At 45.2% G+C, this 18486-nt stretch overlaps 1 protein-coding gene across 1 annotated transcript in view; it reads left to right on the top strand.

The window, feature by feature from the left end:
• LOC309815040 (transmembrane protein 132B) overlaps positions 1–18486 on the top strand; it is a gene marked incomplete at its 5' end in the record, with an annotated part of 393456 nt that overhangs the window by 367157 nt on the left and 7813 nt on the right. The window contains one exon of the mRNA XM_082641458.1: positions 15801–16006. Coding sequence (XP_082497584.1) covers positions 15801–16006 — 206 coding nt within the window. The remainder of the gene's footprint in view (positions 1–15800; positions 16007–18486) is intronic.

Here is an 18486-nt window from a genome sequence, read left to right as displayed (position 1 = left end):
CTTTAGCAGCAGGTGGAAATACAGATTCTGTCTCAGTCTAAGACAATGGGATAAGATTTTTCTGGGACTGGATGGACTGGATTATGTAGCCACCTATTAAACAAATGGGCTCATATCTCTTCTAATTCATTTTCAAGAGGGATGGGCTTCCAGCAGGCAATGATCATTTATATTCAATGTATATACTCAGTGTATTCCTTCTAAACTACTCTTGGATTATGGCCTGGAGACATTTCAGGTTTAAATGCAAAGAGACAGTCTCAGAATTCAAAGCACTGCTTTCGACTCCTATTCCCCTCTGCAGCGTTGCCTTACCCTTCTTAAAGGGCCCCTCTCCAAATGTTTCAGATCATTTTGACCACTTCTGAAGCTCAGTTTAACAGGCTCTTTTTTAAAATGAAAGACCTCAGCCCGAAGCGATTGCCCTAATATAGTCATCTTTTAATGCTCTGGACAACAGAGCAGTTTCCATCATCAAGGGTTTCAATTGTGTCACTCCCCAGGGAATACTTTCAGAGAGATGAATTTATCCACGACTTCCTGACATCCTTTGTGTCTGACACTTAATAAATATTTGGGTTACACTCTGACTTCTTTTCCTATGAGCAGAGTTTGTAGGGAGAGCAGTCGGTGACCATATGCTGAGACTGTCTGTGTGTCTGAAGCCCACTCATGGGGACGGTGGATTTCCATGTGCTTTTCTTGACAGCCTCTTTCAGTGAAAGACTGATACTGAGGATCTTGAAGGATTTTCCAGTTCTGATACCAGTGCTTGCACCGTGGCCTGGGTTGGGACAGAAGGGACTTTGGTCAAGGATATTGGGCCAAAGCATTTTGGTTTCATAAATAGGATATAAATAATATAGAAAAAACAAAACTTGTGATAGGACCCCACTTCCTGGCATGTGCCAATCCAGACATCACTAATCAATCCCAGCACTCCTTCCTTCGACAGCCCAGATTCCTCCTCCAGCAGAGGTCCCTTGAGCAGCAGCTAAGAAGTGATTTGCATTGGCAAGTGAGATGAACCTATTTCCTATTGCTGGTAAAGTCTGTGGGGAACTAGCAAAAGTTTTATTAAACATTGAAGAGCATGATGCTAATGAGGCTGTGATATGGACCTCAAAGTTTGATATATTGGAGGGAGAAAAAAGCCAAAACAACATTTCTGTGCCATTGCTCTGCATCCTATCATCCGTATCAGGATATCCTTAGGCCAAAGGTCATAAAATGATAGGCCTTGAGGCAAATCCAGACCCCAAGACGTGCCCCCAGACAGAGCAAAGTACTTTAAAAATGTATATACTTAGATGCCAACATTCAAACATTAGTAGATTTCACCAGAGCTCTGGAATTCCCTTTTCTCTCACAAAGTCCAAAGGTCTCTGAACACAGCCCATGTGGCAGCTGTGGGGTCAGGGCAGTGGCAGCGGTGGGCTCAAGGTAGTAGCCGCTGTCCCCTTTGGGCAGGGTTTGGGCTGCTCCCTCAAGTTTTTCACCATCCCCAAGTTCCCTGACCTTCACAGCAGACCCACCTTCCTCGTTTATGTCACCTCCCTGGGCCGGGAGGGATTTGATTGTTTTTTTTGTTTGTTTTAATTTTAATTTTATTATTATTTTTTAAAACACCTTTATTGGAGTATAATTGCTTTACAATGGTGTGTTAGTTTCTGCTTTATAACAAAGTGAATCAGTTATACATACACATATGTTCCCATATCTCTTCCCTCTTGCGTCTCCCTCCCTCCCACCCTCCCTATCCCACCCCTCTAGGTGGTCACAAAGCACCGAGCTGATCTCCCTGTGCTATGCGGCTGCTTCCCACTAGCTATCAATTTTACGTTTGGTAGTGTATATATGTCTATGCCTCTCTCTCACTTTGTCACAGCTTACCCTTCCCCCTCCCCATATGTTGAGTCAATCCCCGGAAGTTCCACCATCCCAGGCCAATTGTGCTGAAAAAAATCTGGGTGAATTATACGGGCAAACTGAAATCTATTACAAATATATTAGATAAGTTAGTTGTATTAAGTGAGATGTATTAGACCAATGTATTAGATGCAATTATTTTAATTCATTGCTAACATAGGTAGAGGTTTTCACAAGGCAGAGTCACTTAATGTAAGAACAGCTGTAATTTCACCATGGGGGCTACTTCTAAAGCTGTTCAGACTGGAATTTTTATATCCAGGATTTTAATTAGCCCATGTCACACTGGCAAGGACTCCAAGTTGATCAAAGGGGTGAATTCCAGGGACTTCTGTGCTGCTGAGGCATTGCTATGCTTCACCTCTTCCTCTGTGACTGGCTCAGCCTGTCTGGGCTATGATTTGCTGGTCTCTCTGGAAATCTCCAAAAGTGTGAGTCTGGACGCCCAGGCTTCTCTTGGCAGGGCTAAGCCAGTCTAGTCTCTGCCAGATCTTAGCTTGGGCCTTTCAACACCCCTCTTTTTTGCATTCTGATTTTGGAGAAATTGATGAGGTCATCGTTGGCATTTTTCTTTTTCCCTTCCCCTGGAGCCTCAGAGATAAAAAACTCTCAGCTGCTGGTTTTTATACCTTGAGGTCTCAGTTCACAGCATTCTTTGATAGAAAAGTTTCTTTTCTTAGGGAAATTTTCAGAAGTACTTTCAAGATAAGTTTGGAAAACACAAACCCTGCAGATCCCTCGTTCCCCTGAGAATATGCTCATCCTGCCGCAATGCCTTTTTTTTTTTTTTTTTTTTTTTTTTTTTGCGGTAGGAACCCGCGTCCCCTGCATCAGCAAGCGGACTCTCAACCACTGCGCCACCAGGGAAGCCCCACACAATTCCTTTTTTCAATGTGACTAATTGATGCTCAAACCCCGAACACCTAAGCTTGTGACTCCAGCACCTGTGCCGATGGAACCTCGGTCCCAGCGCTTCTCTCCACCAGGTTCAGTGTCTGCGGTCAGAGCTGGTGCAGGAGGCTGGGCAGCGCGATATGCTGGGCTCTCACCAGATAAACAGCTCTTAATCCCTCCTGGGCCACCGTTTGATGACTAGGAAGTGCTTGGATCTTTTCCTAAATTCAAAAGCGTTCGTGGTGCTTTGAAAATCTCCCAATGTTGAGGGGTAAAAAGCTAAAATGAAAACATTTCCCAGATAAGCGTATGCTAAACTTTACAACAAACCATAATCTTGGGCCTCATTTGCTGGCGTGGTTTTGATAAGGGACACGATTTTGGAAGCACTTGTCTGTCAAGGTAGAATCACACCTTGTTGAATGTGATTTGGTTGGGGATGTATCATGGAGGTGACCCAACAAGCAGAATGCAGGAATTGACTGGTGATGCTCGGCTGATGAGTCGGGAGATGAGGCTGGATGGGAGCGGGTGTCCGTGGGTCTGTTGTGGAGGGCTGTCCTGAGCATCTCGGACGAAGCTGAGTCGAAGTTGGGTGGGCCGGAGGCAGCCAGTGAGGCCCGACCGTCTTGTAAACACCGTACAAACCTTACTGTTTACCAGTCATTGTTTTTGACAGTATTTTGCACAGGAGTCTGTCTCTTCTACTCGGATCTCCTCGAGGGCAGAGACACTTGGGTTTGCTTTATGTCCTCAGAGCCCTGCCGGGAACCCAGCATGTAGCATCACTGAGTTGTAACCTCAGACTCGCTGTGACCTCTCTGTGCCTTTGAGATGGATCCTCGTCCCCCCTGGGCTGCGCAAGAGTTGCATTCTCTGAGGTCTTTTTAGCACCAAGACTTTAAGATTCTCTAAGGAAGGCATGTGTTTTGGATGAGCAGTGGTCTCCATTCTGCCCACGCTGGCCCCGAGATCTGCCTTTGCTGGGAGGCCTGGACGATCAGTCAGTTCTGGGCTGGGTGCTGGGCACACTGCTTCGGAGAGAGGAAGAAATAGCATACCAGACATGGTCCAACTAGGGAAGTGAGACTGACCTGCATGAAGAAAGAATTGATAAGAATAAAGGAGCCTGAGAGCAAAGCCTCATGATCAGAACTTGACAGTGAATTAAGGAATCTCCTTAGAGTGGAGCTTTCAGTGTGGTGATGGGCGTGATGGATGGGTGAGGCGGGAGGGGCTCACAGGACCTTCCCGTTCCTGGTTGTACGATCCTGAGCAGAGCAATTCCTCTCTCACTGATTCTGCGTAGTTCCCGTATGTCTACAAGGTACCAGGCCTTGTGCCATGAGCCTGAACTGCAGAAAATTAAATAAGGCAACATGCTTGTCCTTAAAGGCTTGCCTTATCATCTAGGAGGGGCAGAGAAGTAAGCATTACTATATTAAAAGTCATGGTCTATGAAGGTACAAAGGTGGATAGAAGGTTCCTCGAGCCAAGATCCATGGACTTATCTCCTAGAAATCTTCATGAGAATTATTTGACTTCGCATATTCCTTTTTTATGATAGTCTATAGACTGTGTAAGCAACATGCACCATTGTCAGTAGACCCAATCACTGCTACTTGATTTCAGTTCTGATGTTTGGACTTGTGTCCATGATTGTGCAAGGGGCCCAAAGGACTTGGAGCTGCATCACATGAATAGTTTAACTCTTGAGAATTCAGCTATATGCATTTGGCCCAAAATAACATGGTGTCCTTACATTTACATGCATACATATACACATATATAGGTAGAAACTGTGCATCTTTTAATCTGGTTATGTCTGTTCCTCTGCCTGGTAAAGTATTCATTGGTGTATATTGGCCCACCTGGTGGGGGGCACTTGAGCACAATGGGAAGAGTCTCCCCATCTTCCAGAGATGTGTGATGCCTTCTTCTGGTGGCCAAGCAAGTGAGTGGTGATGGTGTCAATGACCTCTTGCCTTCAGGAAGACATTAAAGACTGAATTGAGGCCTCCAAGAAACACTTGACTAATGACATGTTAGAAGAACTGGAAGATACTTTTACAGAAGGTGCAGGTGACAAAGCACACAGGGAGAGCCAACACACTATAAGTTGCTCGAGTGTTCTGAGCAGAGAGAAATAATTGAATAATTTGCATATACCACCCATCTGTACAATTGCATGCTACCTATAGTTTTATGTATATATGTTATATATATATATATCTTATGCATACATGTTACTACATATTCTTTGTATTAAGATCATAAATGCTGTGCCTGGTGAATGAAAATAGGGATTTTCTTGTATAATACTGGTTGGGTGCAATTTTGCTTCAGTTAACTTTAGAATCCAACTGCCATTTGCATGGGACATTGAGAAAAGAAAGAGGTATGTTATAGGCAAATGCTCTATTTGTGCCAGCTGAAGGCCAATTGACATTACAGATGAGGGAGCAGAAACTCAGGTTAAATTACCTGCTCAGAATCACACGGTATTATTCAGCACCCTTCAGTAATGTTCTAGGGGGAAAAAAGATGATGGAGGTGGTATGTTTACTTATCGCAGGGAGGGGTAGACAGTTATGCCTCTGACCAGCGAAAGCATAGTCTGGGGACCCACTGGGGACAGGAGCGCTGTTGTGTCCTAGAGCTTCTTATTGTATAAACTTTAATGAGGGAACTTAGTCGCTGTTTGCTAGAGGCAGGCAGGCCTCTTTTTAATAAAGCAGCTTAAATGTAACTCAAACTGGTTGCTTTAGATACAACAGAATTCCCCCTAGTGCCCTAAATGGCAGTTTTTATTATACTTCTGCCTAAAGACTGAGACTTTTGCCCCATAGGGGAGACAGAGGATATGGAACTGTGTAGAGTTTCCGCAGTGGCTGCTGACCCCCTCCTGAGCCGCTGTCCTGGGGATTCTGCTAGCTCTTCCCTCGAGGGCCCGATGGGATTCGTAGAGCAAGCCCGGGGGGTACAAGCTCCGTGTTTACAGGCTCTAAAGCTTCACACTCACACCAGCGCCTTAGCAAGTCAGTACAGTTTTTCCCTTGGATTCCTTTTTTTTTCTAGCTTATATGACATCCAGCAGGGTCCACCCTGGGGAAGCAAATGCTCGATTTCTCTTCCTCCCTGTGGGCATGTGTCTGTCTCCAGATTCCAGGTTAGTTTGTAGCCCTGCATCAGCAGTACTCTGATGGGTTTAAGAAAAGCTTTTAATTTGCAGTTTGGTAAAAGGGCAAGAGAAGTGCTCTTTTCAGCCACCTACCTCTCTGAACTGAAACTGGAACTTGGCTGACTTGATTTTGTCTCTGATTTTTATCAAGCAGAGGTTAAGCCAGGCCCCTCATTTTAAGAATACCTCAAGTGAAAACTAAGAATGAACTGAATATAGACAGGGGATCAGCGGTTACTGCAGCAGCTATTTGACCAATAGAAAAGGACAGTGTTGGATCAGAATACACGGCTTGGGACACTGGCCCTCCCTTACTGGCTAGGTGACCTAACTGAGCGTTAGTCTCCTCATCTGTAAGATGGGTAAAGAATAACTCTCCCACAATGCTCCAGTGCAGGATTTTTTTCAGATTAAGGGCCAGTTTTTATGGGATCTCACCAGCATTTTGTAAAAAGTGAAGGAATAGAATGGACTGGACTGGAATGGCACAGAGTGGAGTGGAGTGGAATAGAATGGGATGGGATAAAACAATAGAAAATTCAGAGTGACTTGCAAGTAATAAGGTTAAGTGTTTTTTCATGAAACTTTGGCTGTTGCCTTTATGTATACTTTTTGTGTATTGGTCCTAATGTAAGATGTATTTTCTAGTGTGGGTTGTGCTTCAAACACTATTTGAGACACATTGTCATAGACTGTATCAGTTAGTTACACCTGCATAACAAACAGCCCCAGTATCTTAGTCACATGCCACCATGAGCTTTTTTTTATTGCTCACAGGTCTTCAGATCAGCTGGGGTTCACCTCATCAAGGTTGCAGGCACCAAGAGGGCAAACCCAATCCTTTAATTATGTTATTTTTTTAACTTTTTATTTTATATTGGAGTAAAGTTGATTAACAATGTTGTGTTAGGTTCAGGTGTACGGCAAAGTGATTCAGTTATACATATACATGTATCTATTCTTTTTCAAATTCTTTTCCCATTTAAGTTGTTACATAATATTGAGCAGAGTTCCCTGTTCTGTGTTTTCAGTATTTTATGGAGAATTTTTTGTTAAAATTCTGCTGGGCAAAAGGAGTCATTTGCCCAAACCTAATATTGTTGAGATAAAACATATTTTACCTCTGGTGGGGGGAACCACAAATTCACAAGGCAGAGGGTGAGGGTGCCGTGTTGGGTATGTCACTGAAATCTACCACATGAGGCAATCGGGAATGTCAGGTGGAAGGGAAATTTCCTGGCTGTCCAGTGGTTAGGACTCTGTGCTCTCACTGCTGAGGGCCCGGGTTCAATCCCTGGTCAGGGAACTAAAATCTCACAAGCCATGTGGTATGGCCAAAAAAGAGAGAGAGAGAGAGAGAGAGAGAGAGAGAGAAATAGACTGTCAAGTGGGATGATGTTTTATAAATTGTAAAATGCTGTATGTGTCAGATTTTGTCTTTAAACGTGTACCCCTCCTTCCTCCTTCCCATCTGTCTTCCTGCCGTGGGGTGAAGAGAAAGGTCATACATATGTAAGAGAATTCTTCACTTATCTTCACCTTTGGGTCCTGAAAATGTTCCTTGATGTCTCCTTCTTACTTCTGAGAAAGACTTCCCTCTATTTTGTTGCCAGTGTGCAATCTATTAATTTGCATGTCTGTATATGTTGATTTTTTCCTGTTTCCAATTTTTGTTAACTAGACTGAAAAATCTCTCTAGACATGAATTGTTCTCTTCTGTACTTTACCTTCTTGTTACACAACAGGTATTTGGTCAGGGGTGTTGGAAGACAGTATTATATCAGTGACTTACATTTAGTGATCACTCAGGAAATGGTGATTTTATTTGATTGTTTTTTGCCTGAAGCTCCAGGTGACAGGCAACTCATTTCTTCTCTCATCTCAGTCTCCGAACTCAGAGTGGGTATTTGGTGAGTTTGGCATTAGTACGGGGCCATTGGGTTGTACAATGCACGCTGGAAACTCTTGTGTCGACTTAGCATGGAAGAGCTGGACCGAAGATCAGCACTCAGAAAACACTTGCTGTCTGTTAAGTGATTTTTGTGGTTCATCTTATTTAACACTTAGGGCAGGAATTATCATCCCTTGTCTCATTTCTGTTCCCCGTGCTGGAAAACGTCCTTGCAAAAGCTTTCCGTATCACACTCCCCCACTTCCCATTCTGTCATGAGCCCACATCATCAGAGGTTTGCCTCTTCTCCGCTGAAGTCCCTTTGTCAAGGTCTCCAGGGTTCATGGCCAATTCCTATGGTTAGCTTTCAGTCCACAACTGACTCGACTTCCTCTCTGTTTGATATCAATCCCACCCTGTCTTCGGAGAATCGTCACCACTTACCTCTGAGATACCTACCATTCTCTCTATGGCCTTTCCTTCTTTTTTTTTTTTAGTCTTAAAAAAATTTTTGGCCATGCCGCGCGGCATGTGGATCTTAGTTCCACGAGCAGGGATCGAACCCGAGCAGGGATTGAACCCGAGCTCCCTGCAGTGGAAGCACGGAGTCTTAACCACTGGATCGCCAGGGAAGTCCCCCTGGCTTTTCCTTTTTAACAAATTGGTCCCATATTGTCAGGTCCTTATATTCATGACCTCTAAGTGTTAGCAGGCTCAAGGCTGAAATGTGGGATATTATTCAATCTCCTGGCTTTAAATACTGCATATGCTGGCATAATCCAAATTTATTTCTTCAGCTTGAGCCCTTCTCCGTGGGCTCTGTACTTGTGCTTCCAACTTCTTACCTAACACCTTCATTCAGATGTCTAATAAACATTTCACATTTCATATTTTTGAAATGGAACTCCAGATTCTTTCTCTCTTCCCCAAATCTGCCTTCCTGCAGGCCTCCCTTATCACAGGGATGGCAATGCCATTTTTCTGGTTGCTTGGGCCAGAAACCTAGCAGTTATCTGTGGCTTCTCCTGCTCTCACACCCAAGAGCCACTCCAGCAGCAGCTCCTGCCAGGGCTGCCTTCAGAGGCCTCCTGAACCTGACCACCTCTCATTCCCTCCATCATACCACCCTGATGGGAACCTCTTTCACGTCTCTGTTGCATGGGCTCCCCCTCTGCCACCCCTGCTAGAGGTATTCTGTTATATCTTCCAATCACGCTACTTACTTGCTCCCAACCCCCAGAGCTTCTCATTATACTTACACAGTGGAGTACAATCCAGCCCCCCCGGCTACTTTTGTGCTCCCTTGCCCTCCTTTTTGGTCCTTGAATATGGCAAGAACATACCTGTCTCAGGGCCTTTGCACTTCCTGATCTTCTGCATGTGCTCATGACTCACTTCTTCACTTCATTCAGGTCTCTAATCAAATGTGATCTATCCAGGGAGACCTTCCCTGCCCATTCTAACTAAAACCGTTATCACTGTTTTCTTACCTTGCTTGATTTTCCTTTGAAGCCCATCTCGCTACCTGATGTTACATTTATATCTAGGTGTGTGTTGAGTTTGTCTGTCTCCCCCATTCCACAGTCAGTTCCATCAGGGCGGGGACTGTATTGTTCATCACTCTATCCCCAGCACCTAGGACAGTTCCTGGGTCTTAGTTGACATTAAATAAATATTTATTAAATGAATGAATGATTTATTCTTATTTTATAGCTGAGGGATCTGCGGCAGAGAAAAGCTGTGTCAGAATACACTGGGACTCTGAGCTGGCTCTCTCCATCCTCCAATGATAGGATGGGAGGGAGTCCAAGCTGGAAACTTCGGGTACCCATGGGTTCACAGATGCAGAATCTGAGCCCGGAGATGGGGGGTGACTTATTCAGGCATGATGAAGGGAAGAGTTTGGACAAGGACCCAGGTTACTGGACCTCAGGCTGAGGCACCGAGTTGCTGCTTCCAGCTCCTTCTGCCTGGACTTGGGTACTAACTGTCAAGCTGGCCTCTAATTAATTGATACCTCATGCTTACTGACACATCAGTGGTGGCCTGGGGCCAAGGACAGAGGGAGCAATGGGCCGAAAAGGGGCACAAGGGATGCTTCAGGAGGATCGGAGCGTTCTGTGTCCGAGCATGACAGTGGTTTCATAGCGTGTGCACCGTCAATCTCATCCACCTGTACCCTCCAAACGGATACAGTGCATTGAACAGAAATTACACCTTGATGAGTTTCATTTAAAAAATCCCAACGTGTGTATTTAGGTCTTGCCTTTCCCAATCAGGTCTTCCTTCTGTGGGCTGTACGGAGGGGCTAACACACAGTTTGAGGACCCCCTGCCCCCTCGACTCAGAGGACCTGAGTGCAAATCCCTCCTCGGCCCCTCACAGCTGTGATCTCTGCTCAAGCTGTCTCTCCTGGGCCTCATTTTCCCCATCTATGATATAGGGACAAAACACTTAACGAATGGGATATTTGGAGGATTTAATGGCTATCATTCTATGTAAAGCTTTAAAAACAGTGCATGATGCATAGTAAGCACTCAATACATGATAGCTATTATTTTTGCTCTTTGTACTTCAAGGTAAAATGAATAGTTTTTGAGTACCCACTGCTCCTCAGACAAAATGTACTTGCTAAACTTGGTAATAAATACAAAATGTTTGATTTGATAATTGAATTGAAAGTTGTTCTTTCTTTACATAGTTTCTTTTTGCCTATCTTAATATGTAATTCAGCATTTATTGTGAATTTGTGAGAAACATACTCTTTGATTATATAGCTTTCCCCCATTACTCAAATCTTTTTATTCTTCATTAATACACAAACACACATAACATATATTTATAAAATTAGTATTAACATGTCCATATAATTCTAAAAAAATTTAATTGTATTGAAGTATAGTTGATTTAAGATGTGTTAGTTTCAGGTGTACAGCAAAGTGATTCACTTATATAAGTGTGTCCATATAATTTTAACTGCATCATTTTTTCACTGAATATTATATCACGATTATTTTTCCTTTTTCGTAAATTTTATTTAAATTTATTCTAGGATTCATAGTGTTTAATTTGTATGCACTGCTATTTATTGAACTAGGCATTGTTTCATTTTTATTTTCATTACGAACATTGCAGAAGGCACCCTTCACTTTATTCAGTTTAAACAAACACCATTTACCCTTCTTTAACTGCTCTTACCAACTTGCCAAGGAGATAGACTGCTTCCATTGCCGTGATGATGTAGCTTTTTTCTTTCTAACACATTTCTCAAGATGGGGGAGGGGTTAAGAGGGAAACCTTGTACAGCAGGGGCAGCTCCTACGGTGCAGACACAGATGCATCAGCCGTCTGGCAGACTCAGAGCGGGGGGCACTGATACACAGACTCAATTCTTGCTTCTTTCCTAAATAGAAAATGAAGCGAATGCTGAATCTCACAAGATCCCCAAAGGAAACATATTTACATCGGGAGACCACCGTTTGCCTCTATTACTCTAAAGTACTGTAACTGTGAAAGTGTAATTTGACAGTAAAACAATGACCTCTAAAGGCAGCCTTCCTAAAATGACATTGACAAGCCATCTGGCACATGCTCACAGATTAACATGGCATGAACTGTCATTTTCAATGTCCACGTTCCTGTCCTCAGCCGTTCTTATAATTAAGATTCACAGCATTTGCTGTTCCAGCTTCCCCTGGGGGCTCAGAGAGCCCTGAAGGTATCTTCTGGATGAGTGGTGGGAACCTGACTCTGATCTTTACCTCGCAGTGTCTACCTGTCTCTTCCAAAAACACACACGCCCTCACCGTGCGACATGACACGGGTCAGGTCTCTCAATTCCTAGCCAGAAGGCCGAATTCGCCAGGGGGAATCCAAATTTCTCAGCTCATTGACCTCAAAATTCCTTAGGATTTAGACTAGGTTTCTTCTACCAGTCTATCTCCTCTCATGATATCCAGAACATAACACTGCCTGAGCCACCTTCTCCCACTTCTAACCCAGACACAGGCTACTCCTGGGGCACAAGAATGAATGGGACCCAGAGGAAACCAGTGACATATTCACACCGAACACCTATGTATTGAACACTTTATGGGGGTCATCCCTGCGCTAGAAGTGGAGACACAGGAGACAAGAGGAGACAGGTCCGTGGTCTCAAGCAGATCACTTCCAGGTGGAGAACAGAGATAGGAAACAAGTAACCAACCGGGAGCATGCAGAGACTGATAAATATTGAAAAGTAAATCATAAAATACAACACGGATAGAGCAATCCAGTGTAACTAGCACAGTGTAAGCCATATGACTTAAGCAATATGAATAGTATGATATACTGTCAGTAACACAGAAATAGTGTAAATATGGTTTACATAGTAGCACACACAGTAAATTAGATAGAGGAGAGTAGTAGAGTGACCAGGTGAGGGGCGTGCAACCTTACATTAGAAATGACTCAAGCAGTCCCTTCTGAGGAGTGACATTTGAGCTGAGTTCTTACATAATTTATACCACTTTTGGTGGCAAGTAACAAAATACCATGGACCAAACTGGCTTTGACAACAACAGAAAGAAAAACGCATGATAAGAAGTTGAAAAGTCACGTGGTACCAAGTGGGCTGGTCCAGTGGTCCATCCAGGTGGTCACTGAGGATGTGGTTCCTTCCGTCTTTCTCTCCTTCCATGCTCGCCATGTCAGCCTGGTCCTCGGCCAGCCCTCCAAGGCTCTGAGATCACCATTGTAGCCCCTGTTGTCACCTCCCATGTGGCAGCGTCCAGTGGGAGAAGGAGGGACCACTTTCTGGGCATCTCGGAGCCAGGAAGCCCTTCCCAGAATCCCCAGCAGACTCCTCACACCTCCTTGGCCAGAATTGTGTCACATGCTTTTCCCTAAGCCAGTCACTGGCAAGGAGCATGGCTGGACAGAAAAGAGGAAGATGTGCGTGTGTGTATGTGATGGGGCAGCGGTGCTGGTGTGTGATTGAGTGGCCCGTAGACAACCAGTTCTATCTGCCTCAGACCTGAACGACAAGCAGGTCTCAGTCACAGGAAGATCGTGGTAAGGCCTTCCGAGGGGGATAAGCTCAGGAGCGCCAAGCGAGAGAAGACCCATGGGGGACTGGTGGGGTGTCTGTGCAGGGGGGCAGGGAGGGAAGTGCCAAGGGAGGCTGGAGAAGGAGGTAATACCAGGTCCTTAGGTCTTGTAAGCTGTGATCAGGAGTTTGGACTTTGTCCCATGTACCGTGGGAAGTCTCTGGAGGGGACTGGCGTGAACAGGCAGAGGAAGGAGCACTGGGCCAGGCGTCCGCAGTCCTGGGGGCTGGCTGGCATCATTACACACACAAGTAAAGCCCTGGGAAGTGATGTTCCCTTTCGCTACCCTGGATTCAGTCCAGGTAAAATGAGGACCATGATGCCCGCCCCACAGGGTTATTTGTGGAGATTAAGGCTTTGAGAGGGGAAGAAGAGCATTGCAGGCAGTGAGGTCCTGTACCCATAAGAGATACTTACTGCAATTGATTCTCATTATTTGCAGTAGTTATGTCTTATAAAGTCACTGCAAACACTGAATTAGCAAATACTAAACCATTCCTTCTAGAGGAAATACACACATGCATGCATACATACATCTCATATAGATCATAATCATCCTGAAAATTCAGGACAGTGAGGTCTGTACTGTAGAAGGTAGGATGGGGAAAGTTCTAGCAATAGGTGATGCCTACCTGAACCAGGAGAAGCTGAGGGTAGAACCCGCTACTGCACTCACTGTAGAGTTCTGGTCAGTAAGGAACCTTGTTCTCTTGAGATAGGTCTGCGTGTAGCCACTGAGTGCAGGGATCTTTAGGGGTCTTACTGAATGTCTCCCGGGGCAGTGCTCTGGAGGGAAGGCAGGGGTTTCTCTAGAATGGGTCTTCCACCCCTTTCTGAGTACTTAAGGAAGGGCATTCGGGCTCAGCATTGGGTCCCCATCGCAGGAATTTAAAATAAGAACATGGCGCTCCATTCCATTTTCTGCTCTAATAGAAAATCTTGTCCTGATTGCTCTCTTTACAATCCTGGGCACAATAATGCAGATTTACATCCCTCAAACATGCCCTAAAAGACAGCTGATTTGCTTGTCTCATGGTTTTTCTTCTCCCTTTTAAAAAGTAAAGCAGACAAAGAGAGGGGACGGGCGAAGTAGATTCTTTTAAGCTTCGAAAAGTGATTGAATTGTCTTTTTTCAACTCCCACTGGAATTTCAGGGGGAGAAACACATTAGCTGCCAATTTCCACTGCCATCTGAGGGCAGATTTGCTGCTCAGGGTAGTAGAGCCTGGAGGGCAAGGGGCTGTGGAAGGCTAAGTTCTGACAGGATGGGGAAGCGGCTCCCCAGATGAACTCAGCCTGATGCAGTTTCCCTCCAGCAATGCTGCCTATTGCTTTGTGGCCCAGGGTTATCAGGTCAGTGTCACTGTGATTTCTGCCCATCTTCCCATTAGTGGCCTTGGTTAATTACGCTTAAAGATTCCTAAAGACGTTGGTGCCATTGTGAAGTGGCAATGACAGGTACCTGTGTCTGCAAGGCTGATGCAGGAAGGGGTTTATGCATCTCGTTAGTTATTTTCTCCTCAGTCTTTGACTGCACTCTACAGTGAATCAGGCTCATCTTTTCCTTCTCGTGGGAGAAAATTCACATTCACGCCCTTTTTTGGGGGGAGGAGGGAGGTGATGATAATTTGTCCCAAACAACATGGAGGTTTGTTCTTTGAGTTTCCACCTCGGCACTGCTGACATTGCTCTGAGCCATTCACCTGTTTACATGGAGGGGCCAGTTGGATGTGTGCACCTGGGGCTTGGAAGGGAGGCCTGGGCTGCAGGTACTGATACAGGCGAGGAAGAAGAGGTCAAAAGTGAGTCTTCGTCTGTGGCTTGCAAAACGGGCTGCCTGGTGGCCTTCCAGGTGGGGAGTCCTGACAGCGGCCCAGCACCACACGGTACCCTTAAAAGTAGTGTGTGACCTCCAGCTAGTGACGTCACATTGCTGGCCTCAGGTTCTTCATCTGTAAAATTAGATTGTGGACCCCTGGCAGTTTTGTGATTCTGTGCTGAACTGAGTGTTGGTTTTGTGTCTTCTGCACATAACGTGACCTTTGCTCCCTCCCCCCCCACCCAGATACATACGTAAAAGACATTCATTCTCCTGATAGTCCAGGAGAGAAAGTCATCAACGTTTTCCTTGCTTATCCGGAAGATGTGAAGTGAAATGGGGGCTTACGCTGTCTAACAGCCAACCCGCGAATGCATGCACGCTAAAGGGTGCCTCCATGTGCTGAGTCAGAAGTCCGTAACAAAATGCCGCGTCCTCACCTCCATCCTGCAAAATTATAGTGCGATGGGGCAAAAAATAATTATGTCCGCATTTCTAGTGCATTCCATGGGTATTTTCCTGCAAGGATTTTAATCTAGTGCAAAGCTCTCTTGGTTTTTCAGGGAAAAAAAAATCCCCTTTATGGCTTGACCGAAGTGTTGTTTTAGTAACATATAGGTATACCTTTTTAAGCATCTCCAGATATGGTGCAAGAGTGAAATGTGTTGCAAGTGGGGTTTGATTAGCGATGCTTTGAGTGCATAAAGGAGGTGAGGTAAAGGGGAAACAACACTCACGAAAGGCAACAAAGGTTATGTAACTGCATTAAATTATGTTTATGATTTTACTTGTCAGTGGTTCGTCATACAAAATGGTTTTCCTGGAGTCTGTTGTCCCTAATTAGTGCCTACAAATTACCTTCTGTTCAAGTCATGTTCTCCTGGTTGTCCTGGGTCTCATAAATCAGAGCTGTTGCAGTTCATGAACTTTCATCATCAGGTTTTGCATGTGCTTTTTCCTGCTGATGCATCTGGAGATTCTATCCCCTCCCCTAAGGTCTCCAACGGCTGCGATTCGATTTTTGCGAATGGGAAGGAGATGAAGAGCAAAGTGGACACAATCGTGAACTTCACCCACCGGCACCTCACCTCCCAGTTGGAGGTCACCGTCTGGGCGCCCAGACTTCCCCTGCAGGTCGAGATCTCCGATACGGAGCTGAGCCAGATCAAAGGGTGGAGGATCCCAGTGGCTTCGAACCGAAGGTGAGGAACCAAGGGGGCGGGGGAGGCTCCGATCTGAGGCAAACGCCCTCAGGGACCCAGGCCCTAGGGAAGCTGCATCCACAGTGGGTGATAGTGGGATCGGTGTTCAGATGGATCTGACTTGGGTACTTGCTTTGACAGGAGGCGATTATAATAGGGATAATAATCATCTCTACCTCGTAGAAGAGTTGCTAGGATTCAGTAAAACGATGCAACGCATAAGAAGCACCTAGCTCCAGGCCTGGCATTTAAGGGAATAGCTCTTTTTTTATTCCCTACCTCCCTGTTCTTTCCTATCTTACCTCAGTTTCCCGCTTATAAATGTCAACCATCCTCTAGGGAGCACAGTACAATGGTTAAGTTGTGGGCTCTGGAATAAAGCCACTGAGTTTCACCCTGGCTTTCTCACGTATAGCTGTGTGACCTTGGGCAAGTCACTTAACCTCTCTCTTCCTGTTTCTTCATCTATAAATTGGAGATGACAATAGAGTTACTGAATAGAGTTATCCCAAGAATTCCGTGAAAGGATACATCCTGCAGTAGACAGAATTCTAAAGATAACATCCCTTCAAGTGTCCCATCTCCTGGTTATTCAATCAAGCACAAATCTGGGACTGCTGTGAAAGGATTTTACAGATGTAATTAAAATTCTAAATCCGTTAATCTTAAAATATGGAGATTATCCAGGTGGGCCTGACCCATCAGTTGAGCCCTTTGAAAGCAGAAAGTTTTCTCTAGCTGGTAAATGGCACCATACAGTATGAAACATTTAAGAATGGACATGTAGGGCCTCCCTGGTGGCGCAGTGGTTGAGAGTCCGCCTGCCGATGCAGGGGATACGGGTTCGTGCCCCGGTCTGGGAGGATCCCATATGCCGCGGAGCGGCTGGGCCCGTGAGCCATGGCCGCTGAGCCTGTGCGTCCGGAGCCTGTGCTCCGCAACGGGAGAGGCCACAACAGTGAGAGGCCCACGTACAGCAAAAAAAAAAAAAAAAAAAAAAAAAAGAATGGACATGTTTCTATTCAGCATAATTCCCTTGAGATCCACTCCAGTCGTTGCATGTTTCCATAATTCATTTATTTATTTTGCTGAGTGTATCCCCTGGTAGGGAGTATCACAGTTTGCTTAATCATGCATCCACGGAAGGACACGTGTTTTTTCCAGTGTGGGGCTATTTTGGATAGAGATGCTATGACAAAAGCTTAACATACAAGCTTTTGTATGAATGTAGATTTTCATTTTTCTGGGGAAGATGCCTGAGAGGGGAATTGTTGGGTTGTATGTTAAGGGCATATTTAGTTTTTTGTTTCTTGTGGGTTTTTTGGCGGTACGCGGGCCTCACACTGCTGTGGCCTCTCCCGTTGAGGAGCACAGGCTCCGGACGCGCAGGCTCAGCGGCCATGGCTCACGGGCCAAGCTGCTCCGCGGCATGTGGGATCTTCCCAGACCGGGGCATGAACCCCTGTCCCCTGCATCGGCAGGCGGACTCTCAACCACTGCACCACCAGGGAAGACCATGGGCATATTTAGTTTTAAAGGAAGCTGCCAAACTGTTTTCCAGAGAAGCTGCTGCATTTTTCATTCCCACCAGCAGTGTGTTAAGTCATCCAGTTACACACACATCCACATCCTTACCAGTGCTTCAAAAGGTTACCGGCAGTGTGGCACCATTTATGATGATCTAGGAAAGAGAAAGCAAATTAGTGGTTGCCATGAGTTAGAGATGGTGTGGAGGTATAAGGCAGTACATAGGACACCCCTGTGGTGACGGACCAGTTCTGTATCTCGGTTATGGTGATGGTTACATGAATCTGCATGTGATAAAAATCACACAGAACTACATAGACACACACACAAATGGGTATTCATTAACCTGTCGAAATCTGAATAAACTCTGTGGTTTGTACCAATGTCAATTTGCTGGTCTGGGTATTGTACCACAGGTATGCAAGATGTTAAATCTGGGGGGCTGGCTAAAGAGTGTACAGGGCCTCCCTGTAGGATCTTTTAAACTTTCAATGAACTTGAAATGACCTCGAAATTTAAAGGTTTTTTTTTTGTTTTGTTTTGTTTTTTTGCGGTAGGCGGGCCTCTCACTGTTGTGGCCTCTCCCCTTGCGGAGCACAGGCTCCGGACGCGCAGGCTCAGTGGCCATGGCTCACGGGCCCAGCCGCTCCGCGGTATGTGGGATCTTCCCAGACTGGGGCACGAACCCGTGTCCCCTGCATCGGCAGGCAGACTCTCAACCACTGTGCCACCAGGGAAGCCCTAAAGTTTTTTTTTAACACAACAGAATGCAATTGTTTTTATTAATATCGTATTTCTAAAACTTCATTTATTCACTCACCACTTTTATGAGACTGCAACTTTTGAGTACCACCTAGAATATACTTACTACTGTTCTTTTTTCAGTTTTATTTATTTATTTAAGAGAAACTCCACATCACTATCAAAAAGAGCCAACTAGTAAAAATTAATGC

This window comes from Mesoplodon mirus, assembly GCF_964341445.2.
Source record: "Mesoplodon mirus genome assembly, chromosome: 13".
NCBI classification, from domain to species: Eukaryota; Metazoa; Chordata; class Mammalia; order Artiodactyla; family Ziphiidae; genus Mesoplodon; species Mesoplodon mirus.
Note: the sequence above shows the minus strand (reverse complement) of the source record. Positions and strands in the feature narration are given on the sequence as shown.